Source organism: Toxorhynchites rutilus, chromosome 3 (genome assembly GCF_029784135.1).
Source record: "Toxorhynchites rutilus septentrionalis strain SRP chromosome 3, ASM2978413v1, whole genome shotgun sequence".
NCBI classification, from domain to species: domain Eukaryota; kingdom Metazoa; phylum Arthropoda; class Insecta; order Diptera; family Culicidae; genus Toxorhynchites; species Toxorhynchites rutilus.
Genome location: NC_073746.1, coordinates 145,701,460 through 145,724,140, shown reverse-complemented (window position 1 = coordinate 145,724,140; position 22,681 = coordinate 145,701,460). Strand labels below are relative to the sequence as shown.

General features: G+C 39.5%; 1 protein-coding gene across 3 annotated transcripts in view; it reads right to left on the bottom strand.

Moving 5' to 3' along the window:
* LOC129776588 (MTOR-associated protein MEAK7) overlaps positions 1 to 22,681 on the bottom strand; it is a 41,664-nt gene that overhangs the window by 8,118 nt on the left and 10,865 nt on the right. For all 3 annotated transcript variants that reach the window (XM_055782315.1, XM_055782316.1, XM_055782317.1), the window contains exons 4-6: positions 22,445 to 22,632; positions 22,023 to 22,357; positions 21,728 to 21,954 (exon numbers count right to left, since the gene is read on the bottom strand). In XM_055782315.1, the coding sequence (XP_055638290.1) occupies positions 21,728 to 21,954; positions 22,023 to 22,357; positions 22,445 to 22,632 (750 nt within the window). The remainder of the gene's footprint in view (positions 1 to 21,727; positions 21,955 to 22,022; positions 22,358 to 22,444; positions 22,633 to 22,681) is intronic.

Below are 22,681 nucleotides of genomic sequence, written 5' to 3'. Positions count from 1 at the left end.
TTAATAGATCGGGTTTGTTTGAATGATTTTTTAAAATAAATTTAACAGATCAAATCAATCCCACATTGATATCAGTTTGTATTACTTGCGTGCTACAAAACAACGATTCAATATTCAAATACAATGTAACGGAATAGAGAATTATTGATGAGTTGTGATTGGTCACTATTTCATGCTAAATGTATGAGCGATGATAATTTGAGTCACTATTTCAGTCAAACACTCCCCTAAGCAAGCAAACCATCTGTCATGAAAATGTCATGCGAAAATGCGAAAACAGAATAGAAACTGAGAGAGGTTGGCGTCGACATCATGCCTCATACCGTATGAGTCATACCGTATGAGCGCCAACCTCTCTCAGTTTCTATTCTGTTTTCGCATTTTCGCATGACATTGTCATGACAAATGGTTTGCTTGCCCCTAAGAGAGGAAGCAGCGTTTCAAACGTTGCAGGAGGAAGCACAGGAGGCGATGTACGAATGTCTCGATAAATTCAAAGAACTTATTACTCGCAAGAAAGGTACCGATGCAATCTTGAGGCCTTTTGCAGCTATTCAACCCAAAAAAGTTTCATTAAAATTTTAATTTTCGGACTGAATGAATTAGTTTGGCTGGATGAATCGTTTTTGACGTTGACGGAATTTGCATATTGGTTTTGAGTCGAACGAATTTTCAGAATGCAAAAGTCGAAATTCGTTGGAGTTTAAAATCCGATTCCGAAATATAGGTGACGAATTTGCTTCAATCAAGACCCGAAGACTCCATTATCGTTTGAATAAGTTTCTAATGTTTTGAATGAATTTTGTTGCTACTGGCAACGGTTTCCAATACCAACCAAATAGAATCGATGTGACAGGTCCTTACAACTGTCAGAATTGTTAAATAAAACAATAGACAAAACGATTATATAAAGCTAGAGAAAAATTGTGGTACTGTTGCTATTTATATTGATTTATTTCTTTATATTAAAATACGTAGGTTTCCAGATGAATTGAAATCATGATTTTATTTCTAAATGAACGTAAAATTAAAAAAGTTATAAATATTTTTTAGTGTTCATACACAATCACCCTCGTCATTACTTAACCTAAAATTGATTGTTCGTGGAATAAGGAAACAAAAAGCACTTTGTAAGGATTTTATAAAATCTTTAGAATAATGAAATTTCTGAAATAAATATTTTTTTAGCTTAAAGCACTACGCTAACGAGAACCGTGCGAAATTTCATCCGCTCCCGAACAAACTTGTTTTTTAAATGTCTTTTAGTATAACCACAATATGAACATGACTACCTAGTACATCTACGTTAAGTTTGTTAAAAGGACTAGATTCAAATACATAGCAGATACCCATTCCAATATCCTTCGTCGGGATTGGGATAAATTGTTGCCCGCTATTCACGCCTCACTACAGTATCCTATTTCTCTATGTGCAAAAGCGCCACTCCTGCTCTGAACTTAACCTTGAGCTTGAGCTTGGGTAGACTGTACACTTCGTCGTTACTCTCCGTGAAAGACCAGAACCAGCGAAATTGCACAAAGAACACACCGAACAACGCTTGGGAGTAGCAAATCATTCTCATTGCACAAATTTCGGTGAATCGAAGGCGAAGTTCAAAAGCGCACTGCTGCCCTGATTTGATTGAGCTTTTTTCCTGATATTCTGATATTCTTCCCGGTCTTACCTTGAATGCTAACCAAGTATACTCAAGTCTTGATTGTATAACGAAGCGATGAGTATATCATCTATGCACGAGATTACGAACGACTTGTGAAGGTAAACTTTAAAATGTTTACCTGATTTCTTAAATACTGACGGAAATATGAGGAACTTGTACAATGTATACTGTTCTTTCAACATCGTTATTTTGCCTAAGTCTACAATAGTATAATCGATGAGATTCTCATAATCACCTACGTGTACCAGGGCTTTACAAAGCGCGAAATTCATCGTAGGGACAATCATAGTGCCCTCCGTACGATGATTGGCATTTTTCAGGGCCAAGCAATCCTCGCTCTTAGCGCTCGTCAATTCATTTCTAGTCAATTCAATTGTAGCAAATGGTCATTCCAATTGACGTGACGAATGAATACAAATCTGCCTCTTCATTCAACCTGACTTCAATCGACCACTACTACTCCACCAGACATGTACCTCATTCCACGCGTACAAAATCTTGTTTTAACGTCCATATAAAGTAAAACGGAAACATGATTTCTGATGCAAAAATGGGCGAGTTATATCTATGGTATAACCCAATGGGGTACACATGAGGTGGAGCAGTAGGTAAAGTAAATTTGTATTGGTAAACAAAATATGGTGTTGTCATTATTTGCATTCAATATGGATTGTATATGGAAGAGACGAAACAATATTTAAATAACTCACAATTTGATGATGTCATGAGCCAAAATGCTCATGAAATCTTTTAACTGATGGTATATGATAATTGTATTGTGACTTACTTCCATCATTTGAGGAGCAAAAACCTCCAGAGAATAGTCTTATTCTAAGTCCTCTGAAATAGCAGAATTTTCAATGAAATGTTGCTCAATTGTAAGATATTTTTCTCAAATCACATACACCGGTACTGAGAGCCTTCAAAGTATCATCATGTCATCGCTACAAAAACGAAAATTTGTTTGTTTCTATGAAGGTGAGAGAGTGAAAATGACACACAAATATATCACTTTTTTTCATGTTTTCCGACATTTCACAAAATATGCACTGCACACTGTTACATCATATGTATATTGGGAACCCCACGGAAAGATGTCAATTTGAAATGAAAATTAACATTTCATTAATTGCGATAGATACGTAGAAATATTCCCTATCAATTGATGCAAACATCTTTCCGATCCAGTACGAAATATTCGAGTTATAAGCATTCGGATTCTTTCATTTTTTCCTGCATATTCTGTGTTTAGGTTTTCATTTTACCATATATTCCGATTAGACGTAGTCCCACGTCAAAAAGTAGTTACACCATTAATGGACAGCTCCATTAATGAACATGAACTCAAACATCGATACATGCACAACGTAAATTATGATTTCAAAAAAAACGGTCTCGAAGTTCAGTGTTCTGCAATTTTCGAAGCTTTTTTTTTTGTTCAGTATTCAGGGTGTCGATTGAAAATCCGAAAATAAATTCCCTGATATTCCCTGATTTTCCAGTAATTTTTCAGAAAAATTCCAGATGTAGACTAGTAAATAAATTCTCTAAAAGTACTTTAGCTGTAGTTCCTAACACATTTAGTTAGCTTAAACAATGAAATTTAAGAACATCTGTCGATATTTTCCGCTAAATGAAACGTTTGTGATTTTTAATTGAGTTTAACGAAGACGTCGTCGGCGTCGCAAAAGATTAAAAAAAAATACTAATACAGTTCAAAGTTATTTTGAAGGAGTGTAAAATATAAGTACAAAATGGGACATTTTAATTTTGATTCGGATCAATTTCATGAAACTGTTACGATTTTAACGAAATGGTTTATCTTGCAATCTTTGGGCTCCCTTCTGTGCGTTTTCCAAAATTTTCCCAGTTTCCACTTCCACTTCTTCTTACTTATTCCACTTCTGTTACCCGTAGCCGTTTTAATCACTTTGATTTATATGACAATAAAGAGAGCTCTCACAGTGAAGTATAGCATCTTAAACTTGTCGCATAGCACAACCGTTTCCTCCCACATATTTTCATAAATACATTCGCTAATGGAACGAAAGACAGAAGACCATTTTGAGTAAAAACCTAAACCGTAAACCTGTCCTTTCCAAAAATGGTCCAGTCGTTCATTTTTCGGACCATAGTGAGCTTGTTTATATTGCTAGTAATATTGTTTCAGTGATAAGTCTACTGGAGCCCATCCGATACTACTAAAATCCGTCAAAAACCAAAAAAGTCAATAGTCGAAAGCTTCTCGAATCGATTTCGTTTTTACCCTTTGATGAACCGTGTAAAATATGCAATCCGAAGCTACCCAAATTCAAGAGTTTTTTTCTCCATTTTGAAAAACCAGTTGCAGCTCGCGTAATATGAACAATTCACGTTTATAACGTCCATCATCAAAGAAAGAAGTTTGTTCAAATGTACAATTCCCATGCCTTCTTTAAAAGTTGCAGGTTGATTCCTTATGCTCGAGAATGTCCCAAGAACATTGGCGTCACGTAACGATTTACCAAATACTTCTTTTCTTCACCCCAAAATCTGACATTCAAATCCATCTATAGCCTCTTTGTAGTCTTGTTCAAAGACTCGCCGAAACCAACGACAATATATAGCTTACAAAGTTTTATCGAGCCGAAAATCATTATAAAGCTCATTACATCACGCCCTAGTTAGACCTTCTCAGCCTCCTTGTTGTCATGGAACATTCTTCTCAATATAACCATGTCTTATTCAGCAGTATGGAATGATATGTGCTACATAACTGTTTCCAGGCACCACAGGAGCTCAGCTTTAAATAGAATGATCTTCAAAAGTGAACAACATATACTGAAAAACCTACAGAGAGTCAAACTAGTCAAATACAACTTTTTTTAACGTTCTAATTAACACCTTCGTCGTCCATAACGATTCGGTCGAGTTTCTTGCGGGGCCCAAATTCAACTGTCGGTGCACTAGAGAAATAATAAATCTTATAAAGATAAGTTTTCAATCAATTATACAGTGTTGGAAATGATAATAAAAATGAAATTTAACCGAACGTACTTGCTTTATGTACTATATTCGATCGCGATGAATAATTACAATTTTATTGGAGAATATGGAATATTCTGTTCAATCGATTGCGAAGATTCTGTAATTATATCATACTGAGAACATGTGGCACATTTGTGGGAAAATAATTGTCATAAACTATATCACTGAGAGGAGAGATAACTCTCATCTCATATATATCCTGGGATCACGAATAAAGTATAGTATGTATTGATAACTTGAACTGTAAGGACGTGTTTCCATACGACCTGTCAGAACGACTTAGTCGGTCATGACAATACTGCCGACGAGGATTAAAGAGCGGCGTGAGATTTAGTTCAGAAATAATAAGTTCTAGTTGAGTGAGATTAGATTTTATTGTTTTTCGACGTGCAAGATTTTTTCGGTTTGGTTCTTGAGCCAAGATGGCAACGCTCGTAGAAGACGAAAATAAGTTCGTCACAGTTACAGTGGACAAAAGGACAAATGGAAGATTTCCTGTATATGTACCCGGCTTCAATGTAAATTCCTACCTACAAACCGTAGAAATTTATTTTGTATTGAACAAAACTCCAGACAATGAAAAGGCTTTGGAGTTTATTACTAGTGTTGGTCAGGAAACAGCAAAACGGATAATCAGTAGTTTTAAACCGAACAAGATTGTGGATAAAACATACGACCAAATCATCGAGAAATTTAAAACCTTACATGAAGAGAACAAAAATGTATTTGCTGAGCGATACCGATTAATTACGCGGAAACAAGAAGAATGTGAGACGTTGGACGATTTTGCTATAGATCTGCAAAATATTGTGGAACATTGCAATGTAAGTGTTGAAACAGAAGCCACACTAGTTCAGTCGGTTTTCGTGGCAGGCATACGAAGTGACAAAATTAGAGAATCAATGCTTCGAGACGCAGACTACAAGTTAAACTTAGCCCAGTTGCTAGAAAAGGCTAAGACGATAGAAATTGCTGCTCTGGATGGCCACACAAGGGGCCAATGTGCTTAACTACGTTGGGAAAAATAGTTACATTAAGAAAAATAGTTTTGTTAAACCAGGAAAATTTTACGAAAGTGCATGTTCATATTCCGGCCAAAATGTTACTTCGAACCATCGAGGAAACGCAAAAGTTGGCAGTGATACTGTGTGTTATAATTGTTATAACAAAGGGCATCTCTCATACAATTGCACGCTGCCCAAAATTAAGAAACCACGATATGGACTACATCTATCTAAGGGAAATAGAAGCAGGAAGAGAGCTGTAGAAGAGCGAATCAACCAATTGTCAGCAGCTATGGATGAACTGAAAATGAATATGGAGGAGGACGCTGACACTGGCGATGATGAGTCTATCGAAGAACCGGAGACTGAGGATGAACCAAACCGAATTTCGAATATTATGATTGGTAAGTCAAATAACTCAGCACCAGCTTTTGTGGAATTAAATATTGATGGACAAACTTTGTTAATGGAGTGCGATACGGGTGCATGCGTAACCATATGTTCGCTGAATACATACAAAGAAAAGTTCTGCAATCATAAACTTTTGCCAGATCATCGAAAGCTTTTCGTTATATCTGGTGAGATGGTAAACGTGTTGGGTAGAATAATAGTCCGAGTGAGATTAAAACAGAGAGCTGTAGGTTTATCTCTGTTAGTAGTAAAATCTCCAAAAAAATTTGTATCTTTGTTAGGCCGCGATTGGTTGAACGCTATCTGGCCACACTGGAGGGATTCTTTTTCACTTAATTCTCTTTCCGAGATGAAAAGAGATCAGTGGATAAAGAATACTATCAAAAAACTGAAAACAGAATACTTTTCGGCATTTGATGATGATCTAACAGAACCGATCAAGGATGTAGTAGTTGATATCCATATAGATGAGCGAGCGAAACCCATAGTTCACAAACCATACACTGTCGCGTTCAAACATCGCGAAGCTGTGGCATCACTATTAGATGATCTGGAGTCTAAAGGTATACTTGAAAAGGTTGAATATGCGGAATGGGCCTCTCCTATAGTGGTGGTAGTGAAACCGAATAAAAAAGAAATTCGTATTTGCATGGACGGATCTAAAACGGTCAACCCATATATTATCACTCATCACTATCCCCTACCGGTTATCGAAGAACTTATCACAAACAAAAGCAGAGCAAAAAAATTCGCTCTCATCGATTGAGAGGAGCCTATCAACAACTCATTGTCTCTGAAAACACAAAAAAGCTCTTAGTTATCAATACCCATAAAGGTTTGTATGCTTATCGCAGGTTACCATTTGGAGTCAAACCGGCAGCTACTATTTTTCAATGTTTCATGTTTCTTTGTTTTTAAGAGGCTTTAAACTTTGCAGTTCATTCGCCTCTAAAAAATTTTTTTTTTTTTTTTTTTTTCAATCAGTTATGGATAGAATTTTACAGGGTATTTCGAACGTACATACTTATATAGATGATATCCTCATTTGGGCCGAGTCGGATGAGGAGTTACTAGATATTATCAAAATTGTGTTAGGAAGGTTAGCGCAATACAATGTCAAAATAAATGCCGAGAAATGCGAGTGGTTCGTTTCCCAAGTGAAATATTTGGGTCACATTCTATCGGAGGCGGGTGTGTCGCCAAACCCGGAGAAGGTGAAAGAAATTATGGCCGTGCCAGAGCCAAAATCAAAAACACAGCTAAAAGCATTTCTTGGGATGATAACATTCTATACCAAGTTTGTTCCTAAATTGAGTTTAGTTCTGTCCCCTCTTTACAATCTTTTATCAAAAGATTCTAAGTGGAGTTGGGACTACTCTTGTGAAAAAGCCTTTGAAATCAGCAAAAAGTTCATTAGCAGCGCCCAAGTTCTAACGCATTTTGATCCGTCTAAATCTATCACCGTGACGTGCGACGCAAGTGACGATGGAATCTCGGGAATTCTTAGTCACACAATAAATAACACCGACAAACCGGTATTTTTTGTTTCACGCCGATTGTCAAAAACCGAAAAAAATATCCTATTTTAGAGAAAGCACTTGCTATTGTATTTGCCATGGAAAAGTTCTATAAATACGTTTTGGGCCAGAAGGTATCCATTATAACAGACCACAAACCTTTATTGGGCATTTTCAATAACATAAAGGGAGGTCCTTCAATTATTGCAAACAGGCTACAGAGATATTTTTTACGACTTTCCATATTTGATAATACTATCACATATATGGCGGGTAAGGAGAACCATGCTGCAGATTGCTTGTCAAGACTACCTTTAGATCAAATTATGAGTAACGCCGATTTTGAAGAAAGTCAACGCAGTACTTTCAATGATTTAAACTATTTAATCGAAAATCAGACTGTCAATCTCAACCCAAAAACTATTAGTGTAGAGTCATCAAATGACCCAACATTATCTAAAGTTCTAGGATATGTTCAATATGGTTGGCCGAGACGCGTTAAAGAAAAACCTATGAATAATTTTTATGCTAAAAGAAATGAATTAAATGTAGAATCAGGGTGCTTGATTTTCGGTGAACGAGTAGTGGTCCCTGATACACTAAAATTACCATCTTTGCAGTTATTACATGCAAACCACCGTGGCATACAGAAAATGAAACAAATAGCTCGGAGATATTTGTACTGGGAAGGTATGGGATCCGACATTGAGAAATATGTGAACTCATGTAAGAAATGCCAACTTTTGGGAATCGATCGAACTCCAAGACTTTATGGAAATTGGCCAGCTACTACTAAACCATTCGAACGAATACACATTGATTTTTTCTATAAATATAATCGCACATTTTTAATATTAGTCGACGCATATTCTCGTTGGATTGAAGTTCGAAGAATGACTAAAACAAATGCAGATAGTGTTTCACAAGAACTTGACAACATTTTCACAGTTTTTGGTTTTGCATCGACCATTGTGAGTGACAACGGGCCTCCATTCAGTAGTTTTCAATTCAAAACATACTGTGAGGCCCGAAATATAGAACATGTCTTGTCCCCACCCTATCACCCAGCTAGCAACGGATTAGCAGAAAGGGCAGTGCAAACCACAAAAGCTGTGTTGGGGAAACTAACCAATGAGAACGATTCTTCTTCATCTTTTCAGATCGACAATGAAATCAACAGATTTTTGCATCATCATCGTCAATCTCCAACGACCGAAGATAAAATTATACCATATGAACGCATTTTCAAATTTATACCCCGTACAGAATTTTCAGGAATGAGGAGCAAAAAGGACACATTTAGTGGAAAAGATAGTGATGAAAGCTTCGGAAAACAATTTGCAATTAATAGTAAAGTTATTTACACTTATAAATGCAATAATAGAACATATAGCCTAGAAGGAATCATAATGAAAAAAAATTCAACCACCACATATCTAGTAGACATAAACGGAGACATTCGCAAAGCTCATATAAACCAATTGAAACGAGTTCCACAACTACCATTTGTCTTGAAAAATTCCGTAGACTCCAATTCAGCTACAGTACAGGTTCCAGAGGAAGAGCATAACATCCAAAAAGAAGTAAATATGAAGAAAGGGCGGAAGGGTTTTTTATTCAAAAAACCTAAGCTAATAACGGGTCTGGCATTACGCAGATCTACTAGAATTAAAAAACCGAAGCATAGAAATCTTAATGAAGGACAGCTATTCAAGAAGAAGAAGCATAAGATCTAATGAATGAATTTTATTGAAACTGATTTGCATGTATTTTTATTCATAGTAACGAGATTAATTTTGCTGAATTTAATTTTATGGCGAGTCTAAATTAGGTTGAACTTAGACAAATTTATATTGGAGTAAGAAAAAAAACATAAAATTGTACGAATTATTAAATAATTAATTTAAATGGGGAGATGAGAGGAGAGATAACTCTCATCTCATATATATCCTGGGATCACGAATAAAGTATAGTATGTATTGATAACTTGAACTGTAAGGACGTGTTTCCATACGACCTGTCAGAACGACTTAGTCCCCTGCGGTCATGACAATACTTTTGGCAACTCCGATGTTTCACGTAATTCGTTTTCATCGTTCTTAAAAGTCTAAAAGAAGAAGCAAATTGCAAGTTTTGACGTAGAACTACGTCTTTCAGGAAGGGTGCCAAATTAGAAAACAGGTCACGTTTTTGTGAAATAAAGTTAACGTTAATAACTATTTTCACAGCAAATTAATTCTGATACTTTGCACACCAATGGAATCGGAAATTCTCTAAGATTTGTTTGATATACTATACAGTACAATCCACTAATGCCTAAACAGTTTAAATTAATGAAAACTGGAAGAATTCTCATTTTTCCAATACATTTGTTCTGCCGATTTGTGTGCATTCCCGAACAGAGCTGTCAATAACAACTGATACATTCGTTTCTGTCCGTTTGAAGCCACACCACTTCTCGTTTAGCGGTAATCGAAGCAACACGGTTGCCGCAGAGCATCGAGCAGGAGAGTATTGTTTTCTAGTCGGATGAAGGAGAAGTATGGAATAGAGTTTTTTTCCATAAGAGCCCTTCTCAGGTCTAGAGGCGGAAACCAAACATAGAATAGAATGAAAACACAGATGCGAGTGAGCTAGCATACACAACGAGCGAATATCATTCATTCCTAATGGTGATTTCACACACATACACACACAGCTCGATAAATGAAGAGGAAGCCCTCTGTATCGAGATGTGCTACGATAAAGAACAGCAGCATACGAGATTTTTTGACGTGGGACTACGTCTAACCGGAATATATGGAGGGTAAAATGAAAACCTAAACACAGAACATGCAGGAAAAATGAAAGATTTCGAATGCTTATAGCTCGAACATTTCGTACTGGATAGGAGAGATGTTTGCATCACTTGATAGGGAATATTTCTACGCATCTATCGCAACTAACAAAATGTTGTTTTTCATTAGATAAACAATTGAATAACTGTAAAATATTAGGCGTTATCTAAACGCCCTAACTGCATCGTTTTGATTGGCCCGATTTACGGTTTCCCTAACACAGCCATCAAAACCAAGCAGCCTTGGGGAAATCGGCATTGCAAATACATGAAAGTAGGGGGACTTTTGTTCTCATCGAAAAATGTTCCCTAACACAGACTTTAAAACCAAGCAGCGAAATCGGCATTGCAAGCACACGAAAGAGCCTAGAGGCGAGTGAACTGAAAAGTTTAAACCCTCTTAAAGCCAAAAAGAAGAAAAAGAACACACGAAAGTAGGGGGAGCTTGTGTTCCCACCGAAATGTGTTCCCTAATAGAGATTTCTAAACCAAGGTGCCTGGAGAAATCGGTATTTCAAATTCATGCAAGTCGGGGGTATTTTTGTTCCGACTGGAATGTGTTTCCCTAACACAGACTTCAAATCCATGAAGCGTGGGGAAATCGGCATTGCGAATTCATACAAATCGGGGGTATTTTTGTTCCGATTGAAATGTGTTTCCCTAACACAGACTTCAAAACCGAGGTTTCTGGGGAAATCGGCTCTGCAAATAAATGCAAACTGCGAGTACTTTTGTCCTCGCTTGCCTTTGTGCAGAGTGGAATATGTCTGTCCTAACATGATCTTCTAAACTTAGGAACCTGGGAAAATCGTGCAGCCACTAGAAGCGAATGAACTTCCCAGTTTCAAGCAAATTCGAGATTCGAGAAGTATGTACACTTTTGGGATGTAAACTTCAGAGGGAAATGTAAAATAAAATAATCGTTTGATAATTTTTTTTTTGTCTTTATTGGAAAGATTTTCAGCCTTAGGCTGGTTCATCAAACGTTTGATAATTCTTCCGTACATATATTTTGTTCTAGTCATCATACCAAACGTAAAAGGTCCGTCATTAAATTTACTTGTAACGAAGAACAATCAATCACAATAAATAAATTGACTTTACACGGCATTTGTTCATTTTTTTCACTCACAGAGCAAATATATTGAACTCAATTGAATTTGGAAACTGTTTCATTCAATCAAGAATTTAATCAATACAAACGAATGATTGCTCAGCTAAGGTAGTTCCACGTGAACCTTGCGGTTATATCATAGATTTTTTTTTGTGCTAGTGCAGATATGGAAGAGTATTCACAATTTTGGAATATAGATATAGACTGCATTTATTTAGATAAACGTATAGTTCATGAAAGTATGCTTTCAAATTCCAGCAGGGTAACCTTACTGTTGCATGTTATGGGGTTCGATCACATCTCAAGCGGAATATAGGAGCAAAAGAGTTCATAGTTGTGATCGATATCTGAGTGGGAAAGAGAAAGTCTGATGCGAGTTGTACTAAATAAACGAGAAGTGCTGATAGCTTTCGAGGAGTCGAAAGTAGAGATTCGACTCTTCCGAGTCTACTGAAGTAATGAAAAATTAAATAGTTAAAAAGTTATTACAAAAATTTCGATGCATTCTAAAATAATATCCTAAATGATGTGGATTGAATAATATAATTCCGTAGTTCTACGTTGAAAACTGCGGTCGTGTCCTAGATACAACCCAATTTTTTTTTTCTGAGAATGAGAATGAGAATAATAATTGCGCAATATCCCTAGACGTAGCGCTGTATTGTCAATCACTTCTATTCACGTAGAATATAAAGTGTTTTGACCTTTCAACTGTAGAATGCAGTGAATTTAATATATTAAAAATCAAAAATTAGTTCCGCGAGTTTTATATAAAGCACGCTCTTTAATCCTATGAATTGGCAGAATGCCTTCTATTGTTCATATGCTTTGACGTTGTCTGCCAAGATATGTCGTTGGATCTCCATAGTGTGATTAGATGATGTGCGTTTTGTTGCAGATAGGGTCGCCAGCGATTGTGCCTCTGCAGCAACATCCCCCCTCCCGTAAAGATCAGTACCTGACTAATCTTTACTATTACCTCTTACGTCCAGTACCGCCAACTTCGACACTGGTCGACGAAATACTCCTCCAGTCGTTTGTACCACGGCTTGTCGTATGCGCCCATCTTGTCCGGCGATCACCTGCAAGATTCGTCCCCTAACCCAGCCGTTCCTTCTGTTCTCATCTATGATGACGACCAAATTACCAGGTTCAACTGCTTTGGTATCTCCGAACCACTTGGCTCGTCTAGTAAGTGTCGGTAGATACTCTCGTACCCAACGAGACCAGAAGATATTTAAATTCTGCTGAATGAGATCCCAGGAGTTGCGAGCCGTTTTTACAGTATCCGACATGAGGACGGATGGTTGTTTGATGCCGCTACTACTGCCGAGCAGAAAATGATTCGGCGTTAACGCTTCCTGCTCTTCAGAATCTAACAGCAGGTATGTTAGCGGCCTGCTATTCACGAGGGATTCAGCTTCAACCACAAGTGTTTGGAGGCCTTCATCGCATAGCTTCCTGTTTTGCGAAAACCCAGCCATCGCCACCTTCATTGAACGCACCATACGCTCCCAGCTACCCCCCATACTGGGGGCTGACGGCGGGATGAATACCCACTTTGTGTGTGCATTCGTAAAGGTTGATGCTGCTTCCGTTTCCATGCGTTCGATTTGTCTTTTCAGCACGTTATTCGCTCCGCAGAAGTTTCCACCGTTATCGGAATGGATTTAAAGCGGCGCCCCTCGCCGACATATGAAACGACGAATTGCTTCAATGCATGACTCCGTGGAAAGGTCATATGCCACTTCCACGTGCACCGCCCTGATAGTGAGACACGTGAACAAAGCTATGTATCGCTTAACCGTTGATCGTAGAATTCTCACTTGTATTGGGCCGAAATAGTCCAAACCGGTATAACTAAATGGTCGGATAAATGGTGAGAGCCGTGCAACGGGAAGTGGCGCCATCTTCGGTGTAGTTGTATGTGCTTTGTATACTTTACACCACTGACAAAGTCGTGCCACTTTTCTTGTGAGTACGCGCAGCTGAGGTATATAATATTGTTGCCTTACTTCGTTGACAATAGTTTCGGAATTGGCATGAAGATATTTTCGATGGTAATCGTCGATGATCAGAAAGGTCACCCGATGTGTCTTTGGTAGAATCACAGGATATTTTGCTTCAGTCGTGATCTGTTTTGCTAATCCAATGCGACCATCGATGCGCAGAATTCCTTCGTCGTCAAGAACTGGAGTCAACTTATAAATAGTACTGGATTTAGGTATCGCTAGTAACTCATTTTGAGGTAGATGTTTGTTCTTCCCAAGAATGGCCAGCTCATTCGGATAAGCTTCATCCTGGACTTGCCGCCATATCGCCGTCTCTGCTGCCCGAATTTCTTCCTGCATTAAAACTTTGCTCCCATTTCCTCGTTTTTTCAAGGATATATACTTCGTAACGTAGGCCATGGCTCTCACCATGCGGCTCCATCGGGAAAATCTTTCATATACCATCAAAGGAATGTATTCGCTTGTCACATTATGGAGATGGCATGGACGGATTTCCTCATCGGTGGTTGGTATAGGATGCTTCGAAACGGGCCAACGATCCCTAGATCGTTGAAGGAAATCTGGTCCTTGGAACCATCTGCTAGATGAATCAAATTGCGGACTCTTTGTCCATTTGGTGGCCTCATCCGCCACGTTCATCGCACTCGGTACCCAGTGCAATTCACATTCATTTGTTGAAGTCAATATTTCACCGACACGGCAGGCAACGAATTACCTATACTTTCGATGCTTCGAATGAATCCACGCTAGCACCGTGTTCGAATCAGACCAAAGAAACCTTCTCGTGATCGGTATTGTGTGACCCTCAATAACGAACGACAATAGACGAACACCTAATACAGCAGCCATTAACTCCAAGCGAGGGATAGAAATATATTTCAACGGCGCCACCTTTGCCTTGGCTGCTACTAATGTACACTGTGGAACTCCATCTGGTCTGATTACGCGGAAGTATATTACTGCTGAATAAGCTTCTTCGCTCGCATCGCACAACACGTGTGCTTCAATTGAATCGTAAAGGGATGAATTTGCCCCTTGAAAATAGCATCTTGGGATATGGACGCCGTCCACTCTATCAAGTAAGCTCGTCCACCTTTTCCATAGGTCGAAAAGGTGTTCATCGATGCGATCGTCCCATTTTATCCCGGTTCTCCAGATTTCCTGAATGAGGATCTTGCCGTGGATGAGGGAGTTGGCCAGCAAACCCAGGGGGTCAAAAAGGGACATAATACATTTCCAGACTTGCCTCTTAGTTGGTCGTGCAGTCGTGTCTGAAATAGTATGTATTTCGTCACTAATCGAAACAGAAAAGGTAAGTGTATCAATTCTATAATGCCATAGCATGCCCAGTACGCGTTCGGCATTGGTACTCTTTGTTTGAATGAGGTCTCTTGTTTCTTCTTTCGGTTCCTCGCCTAAGAAACTGATGACTTCCTGGCTGTTGGAGACCCAATCACGAATGTGAAATCCTCCCTTGGAGTGAATCCAGCGCACTTCACTGGAGACGGATTTTGCTTCATCCACAGTAACGAAACTATCGAGTAAATTATCGACGTAATGACTCCTTAAAATACTTTCCGCCGCTCTAGGGTATCGTACTGCAAACTCCTCAGCATTCCTATTTTTCGCGTACTGCGCGGATGTCGGAGAGCTGGTGGCCCCAAAGGTTAACACGTCCATTAGAAAAATCTGCGGTGGGTCCTCTGGATTATCGCGCCACAAGAATCGCTGGGAATGACGGTCAGGTTCTATCACTTTAATCTGATGAAACATCTCTGCAATGTCACTTGAGACGGCGAATGGAAATTGTCGGAATCGAAATAAAACCGAGTGTAAAGGAGTCAGCATGTCCGGCCCAGGAAGCAGGAAAGAATTCAACGATATACCATCGACCACAGCAGCAGCGTCCCAAATGAGGCGGACCTTTCCCGGTTTTCTGGGATTAGTGACGGCCCCTAAGGGAAGGTACCAAATACGACGAGGGTCTGCTGATTCCAGTTCCTCTTTCGTTGCGCGATGAGCGTACTGCTTTTCTTGATAATTACGGAGTTGGCGATGAACGCTTTCTCCTACCACTGGATCCCGCTTCATGCGTCGCTCCAAGCATGTGAGTCGCCGAAGTGCCATCCCGTAGCTGTCTGGAAGCTCGAAATGGTCATGCTTCCAGAGCAGGCCCGTACAGAATCTACCGTCAACTTTGTATGTCGTTTGTTGGAGCAAATCCATGGCCCGTCGGTTTTCTGCGGATTCCAGCGGTTTGAACGGTGTCACACCTGTGTCTTCCTGGTTTAAATATTCTCGAACTACAGTATCCAACTTCACGATGGCTGAACAGTCACACGTGTGGTAATTTAGGCGTTCAATGTCTCGGTCGCCATCTAGATGGCCGTAGATGCACCATCCTAAACGTGTCTTGGATGCGATTGGTCCCTTTCTCCCTTCTTTGATCTTCAATGGGACAGCCACAGACAGATCATGGAGCCCGATCAGTATCTGTGAAACAGCATTTTCGTAGCTACGTACTGGTAGGCCAATTAAATGTTGAAATTGTTTTTGGAGTAGTTCCACCCTTAACGTCTGCTGAGGAAGATTGAGATGATCTACCGTCCGCGCGTTCTCCAGAGTGTGGCGAGTATTTTTCCCGATCTCCGATACAGCCACGGAAATCACCTGCGACGTATTCTCCATTCGGGACATGTTGGCGGTCCACTGCAAGCAAAGAGGAATCTGTGGATCATGTAATCCAAGTTGTTGAGCAAGAACAGACTCTACTAGGGTCGTCGATGAGCCTTCATCTAGAAAGGCAAAGGTCTTGACGGAACAGGACATACCGTACGCTATTACCGGTATAATCCGATAAAGCACTGATTGCCCACAATGGTGATATGTCAGGTTCGCATTGCTGGCGAGAGTGTTAGTGGATGGACGTGATGAATGTAACATTGGATGGTGTCGAAATTGGCATCCGTCGATTCCACGCCGATTGGTGTTCCGACAAGGACGACGTCCGTGAGGGTTCAGGCAAGTTCGACATAGCTTTAGTGTGTGCACAAATTTCCAACGACTCTCGATGTCACTGTCTTTGAACTTAAGACAGTCCTGAACTCGGTGATCTCTCGCACAGACGAGACAGTGTCTTTTAACTTCTGTTACTACCCTTTTTTCATATTCAATCTTGTCCTCCATGTGGGCATTGAAATACCCCTTTTCTCTATTTTTATTTCTACTACATGTGACATAAAATCACTGAAAGTCCTCAGATCAGCGGTTGGACAAGCGATTAGTTTTTCTGCCCACTGCATCTTAAAACTTGAAGGAAGTTTTTCGACGACCTCATGAAGCAGCACAGGATTCGACAGATGCGTTCGCTGTCCTGTTGCGATTAAGTGTTGGGTTAGATTTCTAACGGTTAGTCCAAAATCCATCAAGGTTTCAAGCTTTTCAGCCTTGGGAGTAGGACACTCCCGTACATTTTTTATCAGCTTGTTAATTATAATTTCAGGGCGCCCATATAGGGTCTGCAGAGTTCTCATTACCTCCAGAACGTTCTCCGGTGCAAGTAGGTAGTACCTCACGGACTTCAAAGCGTTTCCTTTTAAGCATCTTTGTAGTCGTGTCATATTCTCTGTATCTGTGTATCCACAGGTGGCCGTCGAATTCTTATAACTGCTATAAAACAGAGGCCATTCCTCTGGATCACCTGAGAAATCTGGCAGATCGCGGGGCGTTATTTGCCTCGCTGTTAGTTGTTCCTGAGTGATTTGAAACGAACGGTGGCTGATCTGGGAAGGCTGTTCCGATAGACGCATATTTTCAGGGACGAGCTGTGATTGTGAGCTGCACCCTATTGGCAGACTCTGAGCGATAGGAGTGTAGGTTGGTACTCCAGTGGAAAGCGGATTATGTCCGCGATTAGAATGTACATTCTGAGTCGTATTTGTTATTCGCTCTCTAAACTCGTTTCGAACAGCTTGAGAGATTGTACTGGACCGATGCGGTGGTAGAGGCGCTGCGGTTGGACGACTTGAGGGACCAGCTTGCTGCTGAGAGTCTAATGTTACTGTAGGTATGGGTTGTTGACTCGGGCTTCGGTGAGACTGAAGATCTGACTTCGACTTAGTAAGTTGCATTCAGCAACGTTGAAGCTGCTGTTCGAGCTCTTGTAAATGCTCTAATGTACTGGTATTCGGTAGTTGCTTAATATCGCTACTGACATGGAGTTGTTCTTCAGTTTGGACGACAATCTGATTCAGACAAGTTTTATTGGCGTTGTCAAACCCGCCGGTAGCCGCAACAACTTCTTGACAAATATTAACATGTTCGGTCGGCACGGCCTGTTCTGGTTGTCCTTGTGGATTTATAGTTGGCGAAAGAGACACAACTACCTGAGGGTCGATTGTTTTTTCTACCCACTCACTGGTGTGCTGAATCCGTTCCTGAGTCTCGATTACATGGTTTCTAACACTGCGGTTATCCATTTCTTCTTCATCCAAAGCAGCTGATTCAAGCCGGAATTTATCCTGGGAAAACTGCTTCTCTAGGTCGAGGTCATTTTGTTTTCGTTTTTACTCTTTCTGCTCAGTTAAATGTTGCAGTTCCAGCTGCAAACGGGCGCGACGAACAGACGAACTAGTCGATGTAGATTTCGCAGGAGCTGGTAGGCACTTTATGCAATTCCAGCGGCGATCTGTGACAGACGACGTTACTCCAGCACAGCTGTAGTGCCACCATCTTCCGCATTCGTCGCAAGCTACCATATCGTCATAACTGTTTGGCCGTTTACAACCAGAACAGTTTGATTCGCCGGCCTTAGGGGTAGTTCTGCTTGTGTCCATTGTAATCTTGAAGAATTTTGTTCGTGTAAATCAATGGAAACACACGGTTCTTTCGATAGCGATGATTGAATTTCAATCAGCTTCAAGCTATAAATATTCCTAATTATTTTTACACAATATGTTTGGCGATGATACCTACATTACAGTGTGCCTGTATGATTTACGCAATGGACACCGACAGCAATATCCCTAGACGTAGCGCTGTTTCGCTGTATTGTCAATCACTTCTATTCACGTAGAATATAAAGTGTTTTGACCTTTCAACTGTAGAATGCAGTGAATTTAATATATTAAAGATCAAAAATTAGTTCCACGAGTTTTATATAAAGCACGCTCTTTAATCCTATGCATTGGCAGAATGCCTTCTATTGTTCATATGCTTTGACGTTGTCTACCAAGATATGTCGTTGGATCTCCATAGTGTGATTAGATGATGTGCGTTTTGTTGCAGATAGGGTCGCCAGCGATTGTGCCTCTGCAACAACAGCAGAGATAAAGGCGTGCTTTAAATTTCAGATCAATCGGTTAACAGGAAGGAGGTTAAATTTCTGTTTATGTGGGACAACCCTACAGATAAACATACAAACATATTTACATTAGGTGACATAAAATGACTAAATAAAACCGTTTGAAAGTATATACATTATTATGTTTTTGATTTTTTTTATTATTCTACATAACCCATATTTACATTTAAGTGCCCATTCTATCAAATTCCAAATATCCTATTCAATTTGAACGAGAAAAGTGTCACCCCGTCTGGGTGACGGGGCCTCCCAGGAAATACACCCGTCACCCAGATCTGGGTGACGGGGCGTTCAAAGTGAAGGTGGAAGCTAGCCACGCGTTAAGGTGAAGGTGGAAGCTAGCCACAAATGGCTGCCACAATGGCGCTCATTCCTTTCATCTCCCTCCCTCACCTCTCGCCCGAAAATCAATAATTTTGCGAAACAGTGTGAAGAAAATGATCGTTTTCGCACACTTCCCATCAAGTAATATCAACCAAACTCTAATCGATTACTCACAAGATATAAAATTTTCATCTGCTTTCGCACCGTATAGTGAAGAACGTCGGAAAACTCGAGCAAGTGCTCTGAAAGTTAAATTTTCGTTTTTCAATCTTCTGCAATGGTTTTGTTTGTATTGGTGGAAGCATCGTTATTTTTTCAACACTGATGCCAAACAACATCATCGAAACAACTATAAAAACCACTCAATAAAATGTTATTCCGGAGTCATAGCGTCCCATGTCATGAAAATCAATAGAATAAAATTGTGTTGATATCAATACAATTATTATTTTTACGTTTAATGGGTCTATAATGTAAGTTTTAGCAACTTTAACATTGGGTAAGAAAATTGTATTGCAGAGCTCGGAACACTGCCACGGCTGCCTATGCTTTCAAAAACAGTAAACGGAAAAGTATTAAATTCAATCAAAATGTCTCGGCCAACGAAGAGAAGGGTTAAGGCTTTCCAACGTGAATATGTGAAAACAATACGATCAAAGAAGGAAAATATTAAGGAATTATCAACATCGAGTTACTATGCGGAAGAACTTGTTAATACCAAAAGTGCCCCAATTCGCATGTGTTATAAATTTGCTCATGTTACGTTCGCGTATAATCAGAATCATATGCAAATGCACCTTCTATATATATTTATATTTGCAATTGTTCATCGGAACATATCGTTCATACATTTTACTTTAGTATTGAATTGTTATTTGTTTTTTTTTTCAAATGTATTCAAACACGAGTCTTTGAAGCGCCACACAGTCTGATAAGTGAATTGATCTATTTACGTGTGCTTTGCTCTTCTCTCACAAACACTATTACCCCATTTTTAAACGAGGGTTTACCTATACTACTACAATGGCTAGCTTCCACCTTCACCTTAATGCAATATTAAAAATTCTAATTGACGGAATTTCATTTTTCCAGATTGGTGACGAAATTCCCTGATATTCCTTGGCTTCCCCTGACATTGTTTGAATTCCCTGATATTCCCTGACTCTCAAGGATTTTCAAGGTAGTCTACACCCTGGTATTGTTCCCAGACATCCTAGCTACTCTCTGACAATACTGTGACGTATAATAATTGCACAAAAATCAAGTCTCATACCCAGAACAGACAGCTATTTTGCTTGTCTTGAGCATAAGACGAAGTAATACAACTTTTTTCGATGCCAGTAATATTAACAGAAGCGTTTCATTTGAGAATAGCGCAAAATGATGAGAAGAGTTTATATTTCTAGTAGCTTCAAGCCACCAATGCATGACTCTGAATGCATGCTATGGCGAACGCTTGTTTAACGCTTGGTTTACGTAGTACGAACGAAGTCTAGAGGTGCGATTTCACTGAGACGATACTAAATAATATGTAGCATGATATTTGAGACTTGCAAGTGTTGTCATTGTTGTCGTTTCCATTCGGTGCTTAAGATATATTGGTGTAGTTATGAGATGTGGAATAATAGTGTTGGTGTTGGAGTATATATTCGACTTTAGCCGAGTCTATGTCTATGTCAAAGGCCACCGGAACTGTGTTTGAGGTAAATTTTCAATGCACTGACATGAAGCAAATTGCGACATACAATCAGCTAGTGTATTGTTCTGCGAGGGCAATAATGAACTATCAATCTTTTATCGTCAACTCATTCTACAATAAAAAAAACATTCCAGGCCGATCAAACCATTCTACTGAACAGTTATTTCTAAAATTTCACAACATTATTGAATAATATCCGAAGTTGTAAACAAGCAACTTGTAGAAAATAACAACGTAGTTCTACGTCAACAATGCGGTCGTATCTTGGACACGACCTCCTCTATTTTTTTTATTTTGCGACTTGGTCCCCTCTGACTTAACACCGATCAGTTAGCGACGAGACGTAAGAGTATTTCTTCTGTTCCATTACATGTGGTAAGTTACACAGTAGTAGCCATTTAGGCGTAAGAGTATTCCTTGTGTTCTTCCATTGTTCAGCGGACCATGATGCCATGAACAAACCTTCAAACTATTACTTTTAATTATTCAGCAAGAAGTAATCCCGTCAGTAATATCAATACATTTTCAAACTTAGGTTTGAACTCTGCGTTCCGTTTTTTTTTGTATTTACTGCAAATGGAAAATGTTTCTTGGGCTTACAGAAAAAGTGTGCCGACATTAAAACAAAATATAATATTTTTCTTCTATAATTGAAATATGTCCCAAGAAGGAATTCCACTATTATGAAGCTAAAAAATGTGTCGCATTCATTATAACCCATCAGATTCCATTGAAAGTCTTACCATTCCATTTGGCATTGTCTGCTGGTGTAAGTTGAGATACTGGTAATGATCGTTATAGCCGGACGCAGGGAAACTGCGCATCTTTGGCCGCAACGTGAATAAGAATGAAGTATCGTTCCCAACGTAGTTTGGACTGAGTGCCCAGGACTCTGTAGCAAAACCACCAAAAATATAGCCGTTGGAATCCTCCACTATGAACACGGTCGGTCCTTGATCAACGATGCGACCTTAAAATTAAAAAAAACCCGTAATAAGCAACAACCGATGCTAAGCTCTACTACTAATCGCATTTCACCTAATAAGGTAGAAAAGCTTTCACCGTGAATTTGCGAGGAGAATAGAAAGCGCCATTTGTTTTGCAGAGCTGCCGGGACATTCGCATTGATGAACAGCATTTGTGAGAGATCCGTGAAGGCAGGATAATCTGGCATATACTGTAAGCCTTCACAAAACGGCAGCATAGTGTGCAACACAATTTCTTGCTGCGGAACACTTTCCTTTTTTCTGGATTTGCTATCGTCCGTGTCTTCCTTCCTTTTCTCTTCCGAACTGTTTTTCACGTTTCGATAGTTGTACAAGTGGGAAAACACATGCTCTAGCATTTTGAGGAAAATGGGGTTTTTGCTGAGCCTACAACAAAAGTACACAGAGATAAATCCCATTTAATACCCGTGGTATATCCAATGATGTTGAATAAGCTTGTGTCTTCAGACATACCATCGTTCTGCGTCTGCTCGGGTGACCTTCTGTGTGCTTTGTTGTACAACGTCGTACACTAAACTCTCCGCTAGCTTTTGTATGCACTCTTTCACGATTCTGAATCCACGTGATTCCCACGATTTGAATTCAGGCCCACCCTCAAGCCGTATAGCACGCATATAGCTGCTGACTACCGCTTCAACGTACTGTGGTAAGAAAAATAAAACGAATGACAACAAAGCATGGTGCAGGCAC